This window comes from Pholis gunnellus (genome assembly GCF_910591455.1).
Source record: "Pholis gunnellus genome assembly, chromosome: 7".
Lineage (NCBI taxonomy): Eukaryota > Metazoa > Chordata > Actinopteri > Perciformes > Pholidae > Pholis > Pholis gunnellus.
In genome coordinates this window covers 4,008,817-4,028,556 of record NC_136533.1, presented here as the reverse complement: position 1 = coordinate 4,028,556, position 19,740 = coordinate 4,008,817, and the positions used below count along the sequence as shown (strand labels likewise).

General features: G+C 47.1%; 1 protein-coding gene across 1 annotated transcript in view; it reads left to right on the top strand.

Annotated features, from left to right (window-relative positions):
• Window positions 1-19,740, top strand: part of lrrk2 (leucine-rich repeat kinase 2) — a 29,219-nt gene that overhangs the window by 6,737 nt on the left and 2,742 nt on the right. The window contains exons 7-47 of the mRNA XM_079162547.1: window positions 231-362; window positions 998-1,117; window positions 2,268-2,428; window positions 2,523-2,602; window positions 3,079-3,185; window positions 3,411-3,540; window positions 3,765-3,889; window positions 4,838-4,965; window positions 5,385-5,529; window positions 5,789-5,928; window positions 6,143-6,271; window positions 6,557-6,727; window positions 6,814-7,078; window positions 7,215-7,403; window positions 7,974-8,089; window positions 8,579-8,651; window positions 8,916-9,112; window positions 9,197-9,447; window positions 9,996-10,144; window positions 10,441-10,534; window positions 10,620-10,806; window positions 10,940-11,121; window positions 11,268-11,491; window positions 11,843-11,970; window positions 12,819-13,037; window positions 13,125-13,326; window positions 13,514-13,602; window positions 13,941-14,128; window positions 14,275-14,429; window positions 14,513-14,656; window positions 14,745-14,936; window positions 15,362-15,508; window positions 15,696-15,808; window positions 15,922-16,112; window positions 16,742-16,902; window positions 17,262-17,432; window positions 17,779-17,879; window positions 18,051-18,260; window positions 18,462-18,655; window positions 19,298-19,370; window positions 19,468-19,658. Of these exons, the coding sequence (XP_079018673.1) occupies window positions 231-362; window positions 998-1,117; window positions 2,268-2,428; window positions 2,523-2,602; window positions 3,079-3,185; window positions 3,411-3,540; window positions 3,765-3,889; window positions 4,838-4,965; window positions 5,385-5,529; window positions 5,789-5,928; window positions 6,143-6,271; window positions 6,557-6,727; window positions 6,814-7,078; window positions 7,215-7,403; window positions 7,974-8,089; window positions 8,579-8,651; window positions 8,916-9,112; window positions 9,197-9,447; window positions 9,996-10,144; window positions 10,441-10,534; window positions 10,620-10,806; window positions 10,940-11,121; window positions 11,268-11,491; window positions 11,843-11,970; window positions 12,819-13,037; window positions 13,125-13,326; window positions 13,514-13,602; window positions 13,941-14,128; window positions 14,275-14,429; window positions 14,513-14,656; window positions 14,745-14,936; window positions 15,362-15,508; window positions 15,696-15,808; window positions 15,922-16,112; window positions 16,742-16,902; window positions 17,262-17,432; window positions 17,779-17,879; window positions 18,051-18,260; window positions 18,462-18,655; window positions 19,298-19,370; window positions 19,468-19,658 (6,364 nt within the window). The remainder of the gene's footprint in view (window positions 1-230; window positions 363-997; window positions 1,118-2,267; window positions 2,429-2,522; window positions 2,603-3,078; window positions 3,186-3,410; window positions 3,541-3,764; window positions 3,890-4,837; window positions 4,966-5,384; window positions 5,530-5,788; window positions 5,929-6,142; window positions 6,272-6,556; window positions 6,728-6,813; window positions 7,079-7,214; window positions 7,404-7,973; window positions 8,090-8,578; window positions 8,652-8,915; window positions 9,113-9,196; window positions 9,448-9,995; window positions 10,145-10,440; window positions 10,535-10,619; window positions 10,807-10,939; window positions 11,122-11,267; window positions 11,492-11,842; window positions 11,971-12,818; window positions 13,038-13,124; window positions 13,327-13,513; window positions 13,603-13,940; window positions 14,129-14,274; window positions 14,430-14,512; window positions 14,657-14,744; window positions 14,937-15,361; window positions 15,509-15,695; window positions 15,809-15,921; window positions 16,113-16,741; window positions 16,903-17,261; window positions 17,433-17,778; window positions 17,880-18,050; window positions 18,261-18,461; window positions 18,656-19,297; window positions 19,371-19,467; window positions 19,659-19,740) is intronic.

The window sequence follows — 19,740 nt, the reverse complement described above, 5'->3', positions numbered from 1 at the left end:
AAACACCAACAAAAGCACGAACGACTCCCTCGCTTGTACTTTGACAACATAACGTTGGGGAAAGAGATTTGTTTTCTTTTTATTCAACTGTAGCCTGATTCTTATTTTACACGTTGTGACACGTGCATCCATTTTTATTCACATGTTATAACATGAGGGTTGTAATCTAGGTTGCCAGACAAACTGAGAGACCGTGTAGCCGTTTGAGTTGATCCTCTCTCCTCCTCCAGGCAGTAACGTGGAGATGTTGATGTCGGGAGGCGCTCGCTGCTACAGCGCCATCATCGCCGCCACGGACGCCTTCCCCGAGGCGGAGGAGCTGCAGCAGACGGCCTGCTGCCTCTTCAGGAGGTTTACGTCAGGTCAGATCCAAGCATCGAGTCTTTAGAAAACCTATTCATGTTCATGTTTAACTCTCATTTTGATGACCCTCTCCCTCCTCCAACAGCAGTGTTTTATATTGGACTTCATTTCTGGATAAATTGAGAGTTTCTCTTCTTTTTGTCCCCACATGCATCAGAGTTCAGTAGATTTAAATGTGTGTTCCTTCTACCTTCCTACAGTTCTGTTATTTGATAAATACTTTCCGTTACGATTCAAACAGTTTGGGCAGGATAGTGTGTTATAGTGGCTGTTGTGTATATTGTGTAACAGCTTCTTATTTCAAAATGTGTGAAATAAACATTTACACACACAATTAGCTGAGTACTTTAGGGGATGAAATATGTTTATGCGTCGCATTTCTCCAATGTTAAACTGTATTGTAGTCATCAGCCTGTCAATGAATGACTTTGGAGTTTCTCCTCGCTTGTTGACAGTCCGATAACAGATAACACTGTTTGTGAAGTCGATGATTCTCCGCTTTCACTACGCGTTTGGAGTGATTCCTCCCGATAACGTGGTGTGTTTGCCAGTTGACAGATTGAGACTGAAGGGGGGTCAACAGAGGCGTCGGGTGTAATCCAGCGTGCGCTTGTTGTTTTGTGTCTTCTTGCAGAGAGTTACTACAACATCCTGGTACTGAACGGCGTCCAGAGGGTCGCGGTGAGAGCCTGCCGGGCCTTCCCGGACAACGCCACGCTGCAAGCCGCCGCTCTGTCCTGTCTGGCTGACCTCAGTGAGGAAGCACACTCGCACAATGCTGCACAATTTAAATCGTTTACTTATCTCCGCACAGATGGATTAGCAACGGAGACAACGGAACAATGCCTCTGCCTTCAACATGCACACGTAGCGTTATGTCTGGGTACAATGACGGCACCTTCTCGGTTGCGACTACGCCAAATTTTCTCAAGTCGTCAGCCGTGAGCCACCGGCGTGCTAAACACGGACACTGACTGTTACGCGATAGACAGGGCGGTGGTTCTCCAGGCCAGTCACTCTTCTTGATGTCGTGCACTTGTGTTGGTCTCGTGCCTCTGGATTGGTATCGTTAGGACGTTATCGATACTGGTACTCTTATCAATACTGCTTATCGGTTCGGTTCCTTATCGATACTCTTATCGATTCATTTGTGAGGAAAGACGATTAATTCATTCCAAAATCTTTAAAATACATTTGCAGCTGAGCAATTAGCTTAGCTTAGCATAGGGCCCTATGAAATCTGTTTCCTAGAGTCCGTCTTTTAGATTTTATGCACGTTTTGTCATCAGAAAGAGTGTCCCATCGTTTTACTTATGTGGGAGATGAATATCACTTCAACAATTCATGAAAGATTCAACATTTTGATGCAACACAACTTTGCACTATTTTTTTTATAACAAAGAAAAACAAATTGAATCTTTTTATAAAGTAAAGTGCAAATTCCTCATTTTTTTTAGATGAACACTCTCCAAATCCTGCGATTCCTTCCTTTAGTTCTGCATTGCGTTAATCACAGGGCGCTAGATTAGCTTTGGAAAGACTGTCTATTATGTTCCTGACTGGACCTGGTCTTGGACTGTACTTGGACTCCAGTAAATCGGTCTAGACTACAGCCCTGTCTGTAGGTCTTGACAACATTTAAAAAGCATTTGATTCGGTTGCCTCAACAAAGGCTTTAGACGGTATTAACAATAGGCCGTTGACTCTGTATCCAATACAACGTAGTCGGCTTAGTTCGCTATGATTGAGTTATCAGGAGGAACAAGCATAGGAACGGTCAGCGTCTCCTCAGTAGTCTTGAGAAGAACAAGTTGTTTGCTTGTTTACAAAGCTGTGCCCGGTCTCTGGCTGGATTAGATCTTGTACAGTAGTTGCATCTCGCTCTCTCTCTCTCGTCTTTCCAGCTGCAACCATCGTGCAGAGCAAAGCGGTGGCCGAGCAGGGTCTGGAGGAGGGCGAGGAGGAGGAGAACAGGGGCCGGGAGGAGGTGGAGGACATGGGCCTGGGCTGGATGGAGGCCTGCTGCACGGCGCTGGAGCTCCACGCTGCCGAGCCAAACGTTCAGGTCAGTGTCCAGTTCTTTTTGGCCCTCGGCGCTCCAGACAACACTTGCACACTGGGATAATTCTGACTTGTGTGAATCCCTTCCGCCGCCTCAGGAAGCTGCAAGCTGGGCCATTCACAACCTGTTACTGCACGGAGCTGCTGTGCACCGTTCAGAGGAGGAGCGGGATGAGAGGTACCCACTGAAAACAATGAGGTGTCACACGTGCATCTCCTAACAGATGTGTGGCGTTAACCTCTGTCAGCACAGGTTGTGAAAGATTAGACTATGTGGAGACTACGGTGGCCCTGAGAGCTCAGCGCACCGCAAACACACAAACGTCTTCACCAACTTGATGAAACGTGAAAACATGAATTGGAAGAAGCTCACAAGACAACGTAAGGACACTAAAAAGTGATGCACACGGCTTTGACAGGTTGTTGTTTAGTTGTTATGAAGTTGTGATTGACGCTAGCTTAACAGCAGTAATATCTGAATCATGCGATTACAATGTTGAATCTAATCTTAAGTCATTTTTAACACAAGAAAAGATAAATTGTTTGTGATCTCTATGAGAAGGCTTGCAGGAAATCTCATGAGAGCTTTTTAATAAATATATCTATAAAGTGGTGTGGTGTGAGACTGTAAAGACTTTTTTTGGTTGTTTCCAGGACTCCCGTTCACAGACAGTTGATGGTGGCCATGCTGCTCCACTCCTCCTCTCCCAGAGTGTTTCAAGCTGCTACCAGCGCCATCGCCACTCTGCTCACACACAACGGTGAGCCTTCAACAGTACACACTGAAGCGGCTGTAATCTGTTTAACGTTTAACGATGTATCGCGTGACGGCGCTTTAGGGTGAGTTTCAAACATTGTTCAGCTGTTCCGACCCTCAACTTCACTGTTTTTTACTTCAGTCTCGCCGTCCTCATTGGCTGCGTTAACTATTCACATAAACAGCGTTTTGTTGGCTCGTACCGATGTGCTCCGCTCCGTGTGTGCAGGCGAGATGCGCTCTCTGCTGCTGTCCAGCGGGCTCCACGTCAACCTGGTGGAGATGATGAAGAGACACTCGACCTCGGCGGAAGTTTCCATCAGCGCCTGTAAGCTGCTCAGCTTGCTCTTTCAGGGAAGGTGGGCACAAACACATTGGTTTCCATTCTGTGACGTCCTTGTAGTGTTTTTTTAGAAAATCAAGTAATTATAGAAAAAGGGAAGTCAGCGTGAGAAAGAGAGTTGTGAATATGACTTCTGCTTTCTGATTCTCAAAATATTAATGAACATCAAGCAACAATATTTTTCTCAAACGCTCCAAAACGATGATGTTCATTCTGGAATCTGTCTCTCTGTGTCTGTAGGACAGCCAGTCTGGATGAGTTGAACATGGCCATGAGTCAGATCCTCAGCGCCATGAAGGTCCACAACTTCCAGCCAGAGGTTCAGCTGGAGGCTCTGCAGGCCAGCCTGGTCTTCCTCTGCCCAGGTAACGTAGAAGCACAGCTTTACCTTTGCCGCTCCGCTGGGGGCCCCGACACCGACACCGCGCTGCTGGAGACCCAGGCCGTGTTGCTGGAGCCCGCTGAAGAGAAAGTAGAACCAGAACCAGGGCTGAGCGTAGCAGACTGTCAGACCCTGCTGCAGTAAAATGAGAGATAGGACTCTGGTGCTCCGAAATTCGACCACTTGTAGTCCACGGGGACCGCCAAAATCCACACAGAGTGAAAGTTCCTTGTAGTAACTTTAATCTAATCAGTATTGGCTCATTGTTTGGGAGTTTTACAACATGTTGGTCTCAACTCGTTTCCAGAAACACAAGTTCTGACAAACTCACTTTCACTATATGTCCAGCACCAAACATCAAACGGACGGCTCGCTGGGGAAGAAAGTGGAACATCTATCAGATAAAACGGATATTTTTCCAAAACGGAGAAAAAGTATTGGACCTTGGAGTCAACAGGTGTACAGAAGCAAAAGTCCAAAATGAATGCTAAATGCTGCTCCTCAATAATACGGAAGGACAGTCAGTTTATGCTACATTCTGGTTCTAGTCTTTCAGTCTGTTGTGGAACTCTGCAGCCCCTAACTTGGCCACAAATCTATGAATACAGCTGTAATAATAGGCCTTAAATTGCAATTGAGGCAATCCGTTGTGCAGATGTTCTGGGCTCTGAATAGTCCAGCTGCATTGCTCAGTTATCCGTTATAATATTGTGTGAACAATAATGAAATTGATCTGTTTCAGTGGAGCAGCTTGTTTTATTTTTAAACATCTTAATGAGGTCGTACTGTACTCTTCCTCTGCTCCCCTAGAGCTGCACTCGTTGCACTCCTAATTCGATTATGTGAGTGATAACAGAGCGGCTGTGTCTGCATGTTGGTCTGCCTCTTTGTTTTATTCACTCGTTGCCTCGGTGTGTTTTTGAATTCCCAGACAGGAGTTTAAGGGAGCACGGCGTCTCGGTCGCAGACCCCGACATGGCCGACGTGTCGCTGAAGGTCCTGAAAAACCAGTGTGTGGTGGAAGGAGCTCACACCCTCTACCTGGAGGTTCTCAACAGGGTACGAACACGCAGACCAATCCACAAAATGTCTCTCAAATACGCTTCGTTTTCTTACAGTCTCTTCGGCGTTGTATATCCGGGTTTTCTGTCCCATTCTCGCGATCCCGTGAAGAAAATCTGGTCGGATATGATTTCATAAAATGCCCCAGATATAACACACAAACAGACAAACAGTATAGAGCCTAAAGAAACCCCCGAGTGGGGTTTTTGTTTTGCAGCAGCAGTACAAGTTCATCCATTCATGGTAGAAATTACACGGAAGCTTTTCTTGCATCCAGAACATCGTAAAGGGTGTAATTACATTTTCCAAAAAGAATTTGCCAGTTGACCTACCGAATGATTAAACATGTTTTCCCCCCCTTGAGGCTGTTTGGTCTCCCGGCGGTCCACTGAGTTGCTCTTTGTGTCTGTGTGCAGTTCATCAGCAGCTCCGTCATCCAGAGGTGTGGTCTGAAGGTGCTGTCCGCTCTGGCCGACTGCTCCGGTGCGGTGGACTTGCTCTGCCAGCAGGGCGCGATAGACACAGTGCTGCATACGCTACAGATGTTCCCACGGGAACGAGGTACAGTCAACAATTGTTGAATTAGATTTGTGCTAACAGAAAAACAGGACGGCAAAGTGTTGCCTCTATCGTGATATTTTGGGGACTTGTGGCTAATAACTTATTTCACAGTAAAAGTGTTGTTTCCTTTATTTAAAAGTGCACACTAACCTCAACTTGGTTGGATAGAGGAAGTAGCCACATTCCCTCATCTGAACATGTAAAACATTGTGATTTCATATTGAAGATGGCTAATCGTGCGTTCACTAACGTCCTCCAGAGATACACTACTGGGGGTTCACCCTGCTCACCTACCTCGTGTCCAAGAAGAAGCTGTCGAGGATGATCGTACCCGTTCTGGCCTCCGTTGTGGTCGCCTCGCTCATCCAGTACAGAGACGACTCCGAGATGCTCCTGAAGGTGATCTTTACACACAGCGGGGTTCAATATTTCTTCTTCTTTGTGTTTTTACCGCTTCATCGTCAGACCGACGGGCAACTAACTTCTCAGAACACGGGAGTTGCCGGTTTGTTTGTGTTATTGTGTTAGTTTGGATTCACCAAATGCTTCATGGAATATACTGTTGATTTAAAATGGATCTGACTTGACTTCTCTCTGGTCGGTTGCCCCGCAGTGTTTTCAGGTGGCTTTGAGGATGCTGGACGTCTGTTCAGGAGCCGCTGCTGAACTGCAGAGAGAAGACTTCGACAGGCAGATCTTCCAACAGCTCAGAGAGGAGACTCCGGACCAGAGCAACTACGCTGTGAGTTAAGACGGTTAGACGCAGCAGAACCACGAGTACATTTATAGAAAATGTAGGGAGGGCGTAGGTTTAAATACGAGGCGCTTCAGTCTCAGTCACACACACACACTGTTGACACACTGGCTCTACTGTACCACACACAGGAGAACGTACAGTACAGAAGGGCCGTGCACGACATGCTTGAATGAGACTGGACACTGTAACCTTTTAATTTGATAAACTGATTTGTGCGGGAGCTCGTTTAACTTTCCCTCCCTCCCTCCCTCCCTCCCCTCCCCCGTGAAGCTGCGTAAGTCGGTGTGCCTGGCTCTGTCTAAGATGTGGTGCGACTCCCAGCTGCACTACGGCATGCTGGAGAAGGCCTGCGAGGACGGAGACGCCACGCTGGCCGAGTGTCTCATCGAGCTGGGCGCCGACATCAACGGGAAGACCAAAGCAGAGTCTCTCATCTACCAGGTCAGAGGTCTAATAGATAGATTAATGAACAATTAGAATAACCATCAGTGCGATCTCAACCCTCGCCCCTCTGTCGTCTTCTCCAGGTGTGCGAGCGAGGCGGACCCCTCGAGCTGGTGGAGCTCCTCCTCAGCCGAGGCGCCCACGAGCAGCACCTCCGCAGGGCTCTGGCTGTGAGCGTGAAGCGCGGCGAGGGGCCCACGGTCATCCAGCTGCTGGGCCGCCTGGGCCTGGACCTCAACAACAGCGCCCTCTGCCTCGGGGGCTTCAGGCTGGGCCGCCTGGACGCCGCCTGGCTCAGCCCCCTGCTGGCGGAAAGAGGCCGAGCGTCCAGTCTCCGTTACACCAACAGTGAGGAGGAGTTCACGCTTTTCTCTGTTTTATAACATTGTAATAAAAAGTAATTTGGAGGAGCATTTTCTGGTGTTTTCTAGGCTCAACATTTGAGTTGCAGCCCGTTCTTCATTTCCTGTGCTCTGTCTTCAAGGTAAAGGCGTGAGTTTGGCGAGGTACATTCAGTCGTGCCAGAGGTCCAAGAGCCTCGGTGCTCCTCCGAGATCTCTGGGCGACCCGTGTCTGACTTCTGGCTACATTTCCGACGAGAGCGACGACTCCAACTTCAGCTTGGTCTCCATGGACGACAGTTTAGTTTTCAACGACGACATGGAGAGCGACGGTAAAGTGCTCAGACATCAGACATCTCCGACACATCGGGGGTTAAAGTAATAACTTCTACATGAGTTATTACCACTGTGGATCCAACACACGCAGTACAAGTCTTCTTGAGGTGGAACTTTATTAGATTTAAACGTCTTGACTCTCGGCAGTGCTGTTCACATAAACAGTGTAATTCTATTGAGGAGACTTTAAACATCTCTTCACCGTAACGTCGTCTTCTCAGAAACACCACCGAAGAGTTCACACGCAGTCCGACACATCCTGTGGTTAACATTATGTCATCCGTCTTCACTCTTCATGTGCATCAAAGGAGTCACGTTGATTATCTACAGATGCGTTTGACCTGTGATTAGTCTTCTCACTCGGTGTCGTGATGTTTCAAATCTAGTTCAGTTTCTTTGTGATCACTTAACTTCAAAAGCTAAATGTTCAGCATCTCTCCAGCTTTAGAATGTGACCTTGTTGTGCATGCTTTAGATCAATAATAATAAATACTTTCTAGTTGATTTTTAAATGTATGATGATGATGACGATGATGATGATGATGTCCTGCTTTTCCTCTCTGTAGGAAGTGACTCGCTGTCGGGCGTTCTGTCTCCAGAGCCGCACAATAAATCCACAGAGGAGTTGAGGGGGGGGTCCTTCAAGAGGAAGCAGGGGCGCCGCAGACATGCCAGTGCAGAAGTAAAGAAACCTCTTCATGCACGTCTTGTGTCAGAACATTGGATCTCGTGCAGGAACTTCTTCGTTTTCTTATCTTGACTTTCTCTGACGTCAGATTCAGCAAACTGCTAACTTCAGATAACTGTAAAGTGTAAATGACCAGCGTTAATGTGATGAATGCCACCTGTACGTAAATAAAATGGCCGTTCATGAGATTTGTAGTTTAGCATATTTAACCCGATAATACTGAAGCTATGCGTGTTGACAGATGCGTCCTATATTGAAGTCCTGCACGCTGAGATCCATAAAGGAAATGAATCATTTTTATCAGCGTCAGCAGCAGAATTAAGTGACCCGCTGTAAAATACTCGATGTTTTCATTGTTATAATTAACATAGAACATAGTTTTAATTACTCTTAAGATGTCCTTTCCTCTCAGTCCTTAGTCTCCTAGTAATAGATCTGTAGATCTGACTTCTCTCCCCTCACTGTTGGTTTTTTCTTTTCCAGAGCGGTCAAACTGAGAGTGAACACAGTGAGCATGTGCAGAGGAGATATGGAAGGACTGGCTCAGGTCAAAAAGGTTTCAGTTCAACTTCATTCTCCTCTCAAACACAGCCGCAGGAACGATGACCTAGTGTTGATAGTGTTGAAGAAAGAACAATCTCTTCATCACAGCACATAAGCAATACATCTAGCTACAGTTTAACAGGATGCTTTCACCCTTTTATTGGAGCAGCAATGTCTTGTTCTATAAAACATCTTCCTCCACACGTCATTCTGCAGCTGTGAAACGCTCTCGTCTTTGTTGAATCAGTCCGTAGCTAACGGTTTGTCGCCTCCCCAGTGTTCGGCTCTGGCGAGAGCTCCGCCGCCCAGTCCAGAGAGCGAGAGCGGATCCTCCTGTTGGACCTGTCGGGTAACGAGCTGGACTCTCTGTCCTGTCTGATGGACGACGGCTTCGTCCAGCAGCAGCTGGGGCATCTCCTCCGCCTGGACCTGAGCCACAACAGTCTGCTGGAGTTTCCCTCGGCTCTTTGCCAGGTATCCGATCAATGCTGAATCATCAACGCATCACAAGGTAAAAAGGAAACGGACGCTGAAGCTTGTATTTCATTTTTCTCGCAGAGCTTGAGGAGTCTGACTCGACTGGACCTGCAGGGCAACCAGCTGCGGTCGCTGCCGGCGGAGCTGCTGTCGCTGCTCTCGCTCAGCACGCTCAACGTCTCTCGCAACTGCGTGGGACCCCTGCTGACCTTCGACCCCGCCGTCGCCTGCCCGTCGCTACGGCAGCTCAATCTGTCTTTCAACAAAATCACCGCGTTCCCTCACGAGCTGGGCCGCGCCACGGACCGGCTGGAGGAGCTGGTCCTGGAAGGGTGAGCTGCAGGGGGGGGTCCCAGTCAAACGGATGTTTTAACGTATTAAGATTCTGTAATGTGTCATATTTGATTTAAATCACGTCTTTGCTTTGGATTGGACCGCTCAAAAGTGGGCGTTGCAGATTGATTGATTGATTGATTGATTGATTGATTGATTGATTGATTGATTGATGTTGCGATATGATTGGATGAGTTTGGTCGAAACTAGCTTACCTCAGCACGCAATTAATACAATTAAAATAAAACCTTCTCAATGTTTGATTTTATGTAAATCATGGGACACGTGTGCCGGATATTTGTTGTCAAGTTAGTGCAGTCGTTCATAAGAAATCCCTCAAAATGTAAATGTCCGAGCTCAACACCGAAGTCTTCCCAAACTCATTTTTTGAAGACAGTAAACATGTTTTTCACAAACATGATTCAAATCCTAATTGTTAGCTTCTTATTCCTGCATACTTATCATTGTAATGTGCCGAATAACCTGTCATCCATATGTCTAATTGCAGAATATTGAAGAGTGTTATTTCCCTTCCTTCTCTCTCCAGGAACAGTTTGACTGAGCTCTGCGTGCCTCTGTGTCTGCCGGAGATCAAGCTGCTCGACGTGAGCAAGAACAGCGTGGAGAGCGTTTCTCCAGACTTCCTGACCGGCTGCCCCAAGCTGGAAACGTTCAGTGCCTCCATGAACAACATCTGTGAGTACGATCGACTATTTATTAAATAAAACAATTGAACAGCGTCGGGACTTATTTCTCTGCCTTCCATGTAATCTAATAATGTGCTCGAGCAACATGTGACTCCAAGTGAGATCACTGTTGTGTGGACAGACCAAGCAGACGCACAGGTTTAGAGAATATTTAAGCAACCGATGTCGATCCAAAACACTTCAGAATAACAATCTGAGTTATTCAGCGTTGAATTTCAGGGTTCGTTTTATTTTTTTCTCCAAAAATTGAACATACCTGTTGTGACAAACTCCTGTCCTCTCCAGGTTCTCTGTCACTTCTCCCGTCCAAGATCACAACACTGAAACTAGCAAACAACAGCTTCACCGATGTTCCCGAGGCCATACTTAGTCTCCCAAAGTAAGTCGGATAGTTTTGTCTAATGTTCACGCATCCCTCTCCTTGTGGCACTTAGCGCTTAATTCTCACACTTCCATGTGTGCAGCTTGCGGTCAGTGGACATGAGAACCAACTGCATCGCTGCTCTGCCCGGCCCGGGACTCTGGGAGTCCAGCAACCTCAGAGAGCTGATGTTCAGCCACAACGCCATCAAGGTTCTGGATCTGAGCGGGCCGATCCACAAGTGGACCAGACTGGAGAAACTCCACCTGAGTGACAACAAGCTCGCTCAGGTAAAGAAGTGTCTCATCTTGAGCTGTTCTCACACCGTAACTGATCAGAGTCACTCTAATGAATGCTGTGAAAAGTACAGTGTACATGTGTGTGTATATTGGTGTAACTGAGGATTGTGTCGTCTCTGGTCAGATCCCCCAACAGATCGGCCAGTTGGAAGGACTCACCTCGCTGGACGTGAGCCGTAACGCCAACGTGCGGTCCTTCCCCGACGAGATGGGGAAACTGGGCAGACTGTGGGATCTCCCGCTGGACGGCCTTCGCCTCCAGCTGGACCTCAAACTCATCGGCAGCAAGACCAAAGACATCGTCAGGTCAGCGGCGTCGTGAACCTGAGCTTGTCGTTTGTGACGACACCAGGAATGAATACCACATCTCAAATCCCATATTTACAGTTTATGATGACTCCGTCTTGAATATATGGAGGAAGAAGTAAAGCTCATCGTAACTTTTCTCCCAGGTTCCTGCAGCAGCGGCTGAAGAAGGCGGTGCCGTACTACCGCATGAAGCTCATCGTGGTGGGGAACGCCGGCAGCGGGAAGACCTCCCTGATCCAGCAGCTGATGAAGCTGAAGCGCTCCCAGCTGAACTCCAAGCCGGCCTCCGTCGGCATCGACGTCCGGGACTGGGCCATCAGGGAGCGGGACAAGAAGAGAATGGTGCTGAACGTCTGGGACTTCTCAGGTTAGTCAACATATATAAAGTCAGACGTTTTTATTTTACATGCACAGCAAGTTCAGCATTAATTGGATTTGTATGAAACTTTGTGAATCAGTTGTTCACAAGGCCGGGAAAAACCGGAATGAAAATGTTTATAATTTCTTATATTTTGGCGGTGCCTGTGGACAAAAGCGGTAGTGTCTATGAACACAAGAGTCCCTTTAGAGGTTTATTTCATAAGCAGTTAGTATATATCAGTGGTTATTCTTAAGATAAGTTCAATGATTCTTGTGTCATACATGTTGTAAGACACTGAGGTACGTGGGGGTCCTATTCAGCTGGTTTAGTTTCACTCCCTGTGTCTTTGCCACACAGGAGGAGAGGAGTTCAGCGGCTCTCACCCTCACTTCCTGACCTCCAGAGCTCTCTACCTCGTGGTGTACAACCTCAGCAAAGGAGCCAGTCAGGTGGACGAGCTCAAGCCCTGGCTCTTCAACATCAAAGTGAGTCTCAGAGACGTTCTCATGAGTAACTGTTGAGATCAATACCCAAGTTAATGTATTAATCCCACTGACAAGAATAAGAGACTAAAGGCTTCAACGATATCAAGTTTTTTTGGGAGAAGATAAACTTTGAATATTTCTGAAGCCAATATTTTAAGATACTAAAATGTAATCATTAATAAGGGAACTGCATCATTTGAAACTATTCTGTAATTCTAATAATAATAATAATAATAATAATAATAATAATAATAATAATAATAATAAAAGCATCTCATGGTGGAAACTACGACGGCCTATTTGGGAGAAAATTGGAGGTCCAAAAAAAAAAAAAGACGGATTCGTGGTAATATTCTGAGAAACAACTTTAGATATTCTCTGAAATGAAAGAAGTAAATTAACAACAAACTAAAAAACTTGATCGTACTCGGAGATTGTTAAATCATAAATCTTAAGAGGACGAAAAACTCATAAACTGCATCACTTCACGGTGCAAAAGGTTGGATCCACCCCATTAAACTCCATTAGTCCTGCAGAGGACGACCTAATCAAATTATACTTTGTAATCAAGTTTAGCAAGAAGGAAATACTTTCATCTTTATCTCAGAATCACCACATTATCTCAAGCATCTGGCCTTTTTAGGGACACTGCAGGGAATTCTCTTAAATTTACCACTTTAATCTTGGACATTCTTAGTCTCCCCCCCCCCTTTGTCTACAGTGGGCCTACTATGGTTTTGTAGAAAACGGTTTCACTTGTTTTAAGATAGAAACCAGTGCTTTGGAGAAAGTAAATCCATGTGTAGCTGTTTCTTCCCTCTGCTGTAAAACGCTCCTCTTCTCTCCAGGCCGTGGCTCCTCTGTCCCCGGTCATCCTGGTGGGAACCCACACGGATGTGAGCGATGAGCTGCAGCTTCAGGCCTGCCTGACCAAGATCAGGGAGGAGCTGCTGAACCACCAGGGCTTCCCCGCCATCAGGGACTACCACATGGTCTCAGTCTGCGAGGACTCGGACGCCATGGCCAAGCTGCGCAAGGCCATCGCCAGGGAAGTCACCAGCTTCAAGGTAAAAGTACACACAGAACACAAACTTTTCTCCTTTTTATCTAGCTCTGCTCTGTCCTCACCTCCTCGTCTCCTCCCGCCTCCACAGATCCAGGGCCAGCCCGTGATGGGCCAGCTGGTTCCAGACAGCTACGTGGAGCTGGAGCGCCGGGTTCTGCAGGAGAGAACCAGGGTTCCCCCGGAGTTCCCCGTTCTCAGGCACCGGGAGCTGCTGCAGCTCATCCAGGAGAGTCAGCTGCAGCTGGAGGAGGCGGAGCTGCCCCACGCCGTCCACTTCCTCAGTGAAGCCGGTGAGTCGGGGGGGATCAGGTCTGCTGCATTCAGCGTCACACGGGCCTTAATATTACCTTGATATACTTTTTAAATTAGTCCCAACTCGACATATCACTCAGCATCTCAGCATCAAAGACAAAACCTCAAGTCAACAATCTATCTGACCAAGCCTGATTGTTTTCGTGTCCTCCTCTGTCACTGAAGGGGTTTTACTGCACTTTGATGATCCTGCTCTTCAGCTCCAAGACCTCTACTTTATCGACCCACAGTGGCTGTGCAACATCATCTCCCAGGTAGCTTCACCCGAACACACAGACGATCTCGCGTGCTTCAGCAACAGCAACAGTTACTACAAAACAGACCTGTTCTCACTTTTACTTTAGTGGATTTTCTTTGTAGCTGTTGTCATGTCTACAAGAGACTGTTGTGATTAAGCTGCATTTCATCAATACTGGGCATGCTCAGACGATGTGCGTAGTCATTTCTCATAGACTTCTATACAATCAGACAGTCTGAGGAGTCGCCCCCTGATGGCCATTAGAGAGAATGCAGGTTCACTTCACCTTTCAGAACCAGAGGTTGCCGCCTGGTCGGGTGCACAAATGCAGCTGCTGTCTGTTCTTTTGTGTAGAAACTGACGTTGAAGAGCGGCGGCTTCTGGGAGCATCCTAAAGGAGTTGTTCAGCGCTCGGTGGTGGAAAAGTTTCTGTTTGAGACCAAATGTTTCCCCAAGAGCCACCTGACGCAGTTCTTCAAGCTGCTGGAGAAGTTTCAGATCGCTCTACCCTTCGGCGAGGACCAGCTGCTGGTGCCCAGCAGGTATGTTGTTTTTTTATTTTATTTTTTAAAGGAGCAGCTTCAGATGTAGGAGTTTTACGGGATTGTGCCATCGTAGAGAGACCAAAGAAATTGGCAGATCACCATATTTCTGCGCCTCGAACCTCTCGTCTCTTCCTTTTTTACAGTTTGTCCAAACACAGACCGGTGATCGAGCTGCCTCACTGCGAGAACTCCGAGGTGATTGTGCGTCTGTACGAGATGCCGTACTTCCCCATGGATTACTGGTCACGCCAGATCAGCCGCCTGCTGGAGGTCTCTTCTTACCTGCTTTGTGGAAGAGGTAAACTGAACGCAGAGTAGATGCAGATGCAAATGCATAAAAAGAGTTTTACAAAAATTGATCTCGCTGTGTGTGTTATCCAGGAAAAGCGGTGCGACCAAACCGGATCTACTGGAGGAGAGGCGTGTACCTGAGCTGGTCCCCGGAGGCCTACTGTCTGGTGGAGGCTTCCTCAGAGGAGAGCCCCTCCAGCTTCGTCAGGATAACGGTGCCCTCTTCACGCAAAGGTGAGGTTGTTTTGCGCTGTCTTATCGGCTAGATATCTTTGAGAGGGCGGGACTTAACCGTTGTGGTTCTCCCCCCCCCCCTTCCCAGGCCGGGTGCTGCTGGGTCAGGTGGTGGACCACATCGACTCCCTGCTGGAGGAGTGGTTTCCCGGCCTGCTGAACACCGACATGCACGGCAGCGGCGAGGCTCTGCTGAAGAAGTGGGCTCTGTACAGCTTTGAGGACGGGCAGGAGTGGAGCAAGATTCTGCTCGAGGACCTCTTCACCTGCTTTGACAACGGTACGTAAACCGCACAAAAAAACCAACAACACTGTTCCTCTGTGGTGACCAAACCAGAGGAGGTCGACCCGGCCTTCAGAAAACAAGTTAATCGGAGTTAATCTTGGAGCTTGGAGTTAATCTGCCATTAAGTGACAGCGCCGAACAACCCTGCTCCTGAAATTGGGTGACCATATTTTAAACCTCCAAACCGGGCGTGACGTGTTCTGCCTCGTTTGTTTTTATATTGAGTTGGGTAATAACGAGCGGGACAGAACATGATAAACATCTATGTAGGCACTTCAAATAAGACACGGGACTGGAAACCGGGACGTCTGGTCACCGTAGTATGAAACGCACTGTGTTTGGGTTCTATAAGTGCTCAGAGCAGAAGAACGTGAATGGTTCCAGTTATCTCAAATCTGTTGTGTCGATGATTTTCATAGATTTTCTGCTGGTGAACCCGGAGGACCCGCGCTGCACACTCCCCGTCTCTCAGATCGCTCCTGACTTGGTGCTGAGTGACCAGCCTGCAGGAACAATACTGGACGGTGCAGAGCTGCACATAGACATGTCCAAAGAGAACCGACTGGGTACGCCACACCAAACTGTTTATGTTTCTTTTCTTTTTTTTTAAACAACTACTTTTGAGGATCTACATTGTTTTCTCTCTTGTTGCTTTTCTTTGTCAAAAAAGGACCAAAAAAAACACTTTTTATCCCATAATGCCTGAAGGATGTTAAATGAAATCCATAAATACGTTATTTTTCTCTTTGACAGGGGACGGAGGCTTTGGGACGGTGTATCGAAGTGTTTACAAAAACGAAGAAGTGGCCGTGAAAATATTCAACAAGCATGCATCTGAGCTCTATATCTACAGACTCCTCAGACAGGTACCACTGACGAGAAACCAAAAACCTGTGGTTTGTGTCCTGGACAACACATACAGTGGACAGCAGTTCACTTCCTCTTGCCTCACTTCTTTTCCTCCTCCGTTTGTCTCCAGGAGCTGGTGGTGTTGGGTCGCCTCCGTCACCCCAGCCTGGTGGGCCTGCTGGCGGCCGGCTCGTCTCCTCCGGTCCTGGTGATGGAGCTGGCTCTCAGAGGCTCGCTGGACTCCCTGTTTGAACACGAGCACAGCAGCCTCAACAGGACTCTGCAGCACAGAATCGCCCTGCAGGTGGCCGACGGACTCAGGTACTCAGTCTGACTCTTTAATTCACTAGAATTCATTTCATTTCCTCAAGTTTTAGAAAGTGTGATAAACGTCCAGATTGCAATATGATACAACACAGTGTACATCTGATGTAGACTGAGGTTTGCAATATAAATATATCCTGTTATAATTCCCACAGTTGCAATACGATATCATCTTTTTATAATCGTTATAATGCTATTATAAGTCAATCTAAACATACTTATAATGTGTTATAATGTGTTATAAGCACTCATAAATATTCGTAATGCTTTATAACAATAATCGTAACACGTTATAAAGTATTTTATAATGAATTATAAGGTAGAGTATCATGAGGTGGGAATTATAATAGTTTTATGGTCTGTCCAAAAAAAAAGTCGGCAAGTGACCAGCAGTTATTTGACCTGATAAGTCATTTTAAAATGCTTTATGCGTTATGATTATTGTTTTGAAGCATTCTAAATATTTGTGAGTGCGTTATGACTTTAATTATAAAGTGCTATAAGCTGATTATAATACGTTACAAGTCTGTTTTATAATGCATTACAGTCATGGGCGTCACAGAAAAAGTTACCAATATTAAAATAAAATAAAAATCCTCTGGTCACTGTTCAATCGGTGTGATCAGGTTCCTCCACTCGGCCATGATCATCTATCGGGACCTCAAGCCCCACAACGTCCTCCTGTTCAACCTGAAGACCGACTCCGAGATCATCGCCAAGATCACCGACTACGGCATCGCTCAGTACTGCTGCAGCATGGGAGTGAGGAGCTCCGAGGGCACGCCAGGTAGACGCCTCCTCAGACTCTTGTCGTGTTGACCAGGGGTGGGGTGGAAAATGGAAACGGCATCGTATCACCATAGGTTGTGTGGCAATATTGTACCATGCACGAGCAAAATATCCATCTTTTAATATATGAATTATCAATAGTCAGCGGGATTAGCAGAGTTGGTCAAAACAAAGATGGAATTTTTGCTTTAATAAAAACCATTAAACAGACGAGCTGCATGATTTGTAGTAGAAAACAAAGGTTAAAAAAGTTATTCCCACCCTTCGTATTTCTGTTCATTATGAGTCATTGAACGTCTCACCTGAGGAGCTGCAGGCCAGTGTCATCCTGTTGTTTATTTTATCTACATCGGGCAGGTTTCCGAGCACCGGAGGTGGCCCGAGGCAACGTGATCTACAACCAGCAGGCTGACGTGTTCTCCTTCGGCCTGCTGCTCTACGACCTCCTGACCTGCGGCGAGCGGATCTCTGACGGCATGAAGTTCCCCAGCGAGTTCGACGAGGTCGCAGTGCAGGGGAAGCTGCCAGGTAACGCTTGAAGAGTTTCATTGTGAGAGTCGTGCATTGTGTTGATGTTGTTTATTCTTATTCTTATTTTTAGCACAAAAGTAAGTGATAAAAGCAAAAGTACATAATAACAACAAAAATAAATTGTGCAGTAGAGCTAACAAACCCTGAACGGTTTGAATGTTTGCTCCCTTTTATTAAATACTTTCTTGTATTTAATACTTGTCTTATTCCATTTTAACTTGCTTTTATTCTCTGTTTTTAACTGTATTTAAATGTCCTTTTGTAATGTGTTTCTTTTGCATTTTGTCTGTTGATGTTTCACATAAAGCGCAGTATAAATAAACTTGCGTTGCCTTGAACACAGACCCAGTGAAACACTACGGCTGCTCGCCGTGGCCGGGCTTCCAGGCTCTGATGAAGGACTGTTTGAGGGAAAGCCCTCAGGGTCGACCCACCTCTGCTCAGGTGAGGACCTGAACACCGTGTGAGCATCGTAGGGACTAGCTGTGGCGGAGCGCCCCCTGGTGGTGCTAAGAAAAGACAAAGATTGTGACCAAAACATTGGCTTTAATTAGACGTCAGAGCCCGTTCAACACACAGTGAACAGGTGTTTTGTGTCTTCTGTAATGTGTGCAGGTGTTTGACTGGCTGAATTCAGGGGAGATGTACCTGATGAGGGAGCTGGTGGTTCCCCGGGTGTTCAACGCCGAGTGCCTCGCGGTGAGCGCCGGCAGCGCCGACGACCCCCCGGACAGCCACCGAGTCTGGGTGGGTGGAGGCAGCAGCGCCCGGAGACTCGGCTCCATCACAGCTGTGGACCTGGAAGACGGCACCGTCACGACGCAGGTACCAACAGCGCCGCTGTCCTCGGGACTGAATGATTCCTTGATGTCGCACGTTCGGGTTGATTTTCGGTGAAACGGGGCGTATTGTACAAGCTTTTTTTTGTGTCTAAAGTTTTTTTTTTACTCTTACTGACTGTGTTTTTTATTGTTGCATTCTTGCCTTCCCTGTAAATCAAACCCACCTCATACTTCCCGTTTGCAGGAAATAGACACCAGTCCCGTCTTGTGTCTCGTGACCGTCCAAATCCCGAGCGAGGCGTGCGATTGGCTGGTGGCCGGCACCCAGTCTGGCTCCTTAGTGGTCGTCAGCACTCGGGACGCGTCGACGTGGCACCGCCTGCAGAGTGTCACGGACGCCGTCACCTCGCTGTACTTCCACGTGCACCCTCGCCGCACGTAAGATTTCCATATTTCTTGTGCGACAGGTGGAAGTTTTGGCCTTTTGACTAGATTAAAATGCCTGGTTTTAGCCAATGCTATCGGTATCCTGTCATCATCCAGATAATCAGTATCACAAGTTGGGGATTTTTGTCCAACACTAACTTGGACTTAATTTGGTCTTGAACAGTCGAGCACAGAGCGTATCGTCTGATCCATCACATGTTCTCCTGCCCTCTGGGGGATGTAGAGTAGCCCGACGTGACCTCGATAAGAGTTTAGAGTCATGTTGCCTGAGGCTGTAGAGGTTGTGCAATAGATGAGTTTGTGCAATATGTTGCTTGTTCTTATCTGGTTATGAATATGGTCAATATGTGGTTGTCATGTGCTTTAAATACACTTTGTTTGTCTGTTTCTTTTTTTATTACCACTATGGAGGCAGTTATTATGACGATATGTCATATCATGGCTACAGAGAGAAGGAGAATGTATAGAAATCGTGTTAATTAAAATATCACTTCTGTTTCCAAAGTTCACATTTTCTGTAAATCTTATAGAAGATCCGCAAATGACAGTCTACAGTTTACTCGCATGTGATTCTGTGAAGATCATTATGTTGAGTCTACAACCTCTTTAAAAATGGCCTTTCTGTCTTTTCAGCCAAAGAAAGAATTACTTGCTGGTTGGGACGGCCGACGGAGTTCTCACTGTTTACGAGGACTCAGTTCTCGAGGTAAATATCATCAAAGATCAGAAGTGTGTTCGAGTCCCACCTGGTCCTCCGTGTGCGCTGCTGTCTCTGATGCTCTTCCCGTTTCTCCTCCCTCCAGCAGGAGAACGGGCAGCCGGTCAAAACGCTCACGGTGGGAAACGTCAACACGCCCGTCGTGTGCCTGGGCCAGTCGTCTCATCCGCTGGACAGCCGGGCCGTGTGGGCCGGCTGCGGCACCAAGATCCTCTCCTTCACCGCCGACTACGACGTCTGCAAGAACATCGACACGAAACCCAACCTCGTCCTGCAGTGAGTCCACGGCACGAAGTCAGAAGATTAGGAAGAGAGCTCAGACTGCTGATGTCGACGGGACTGAATAATAAGCCTGTTC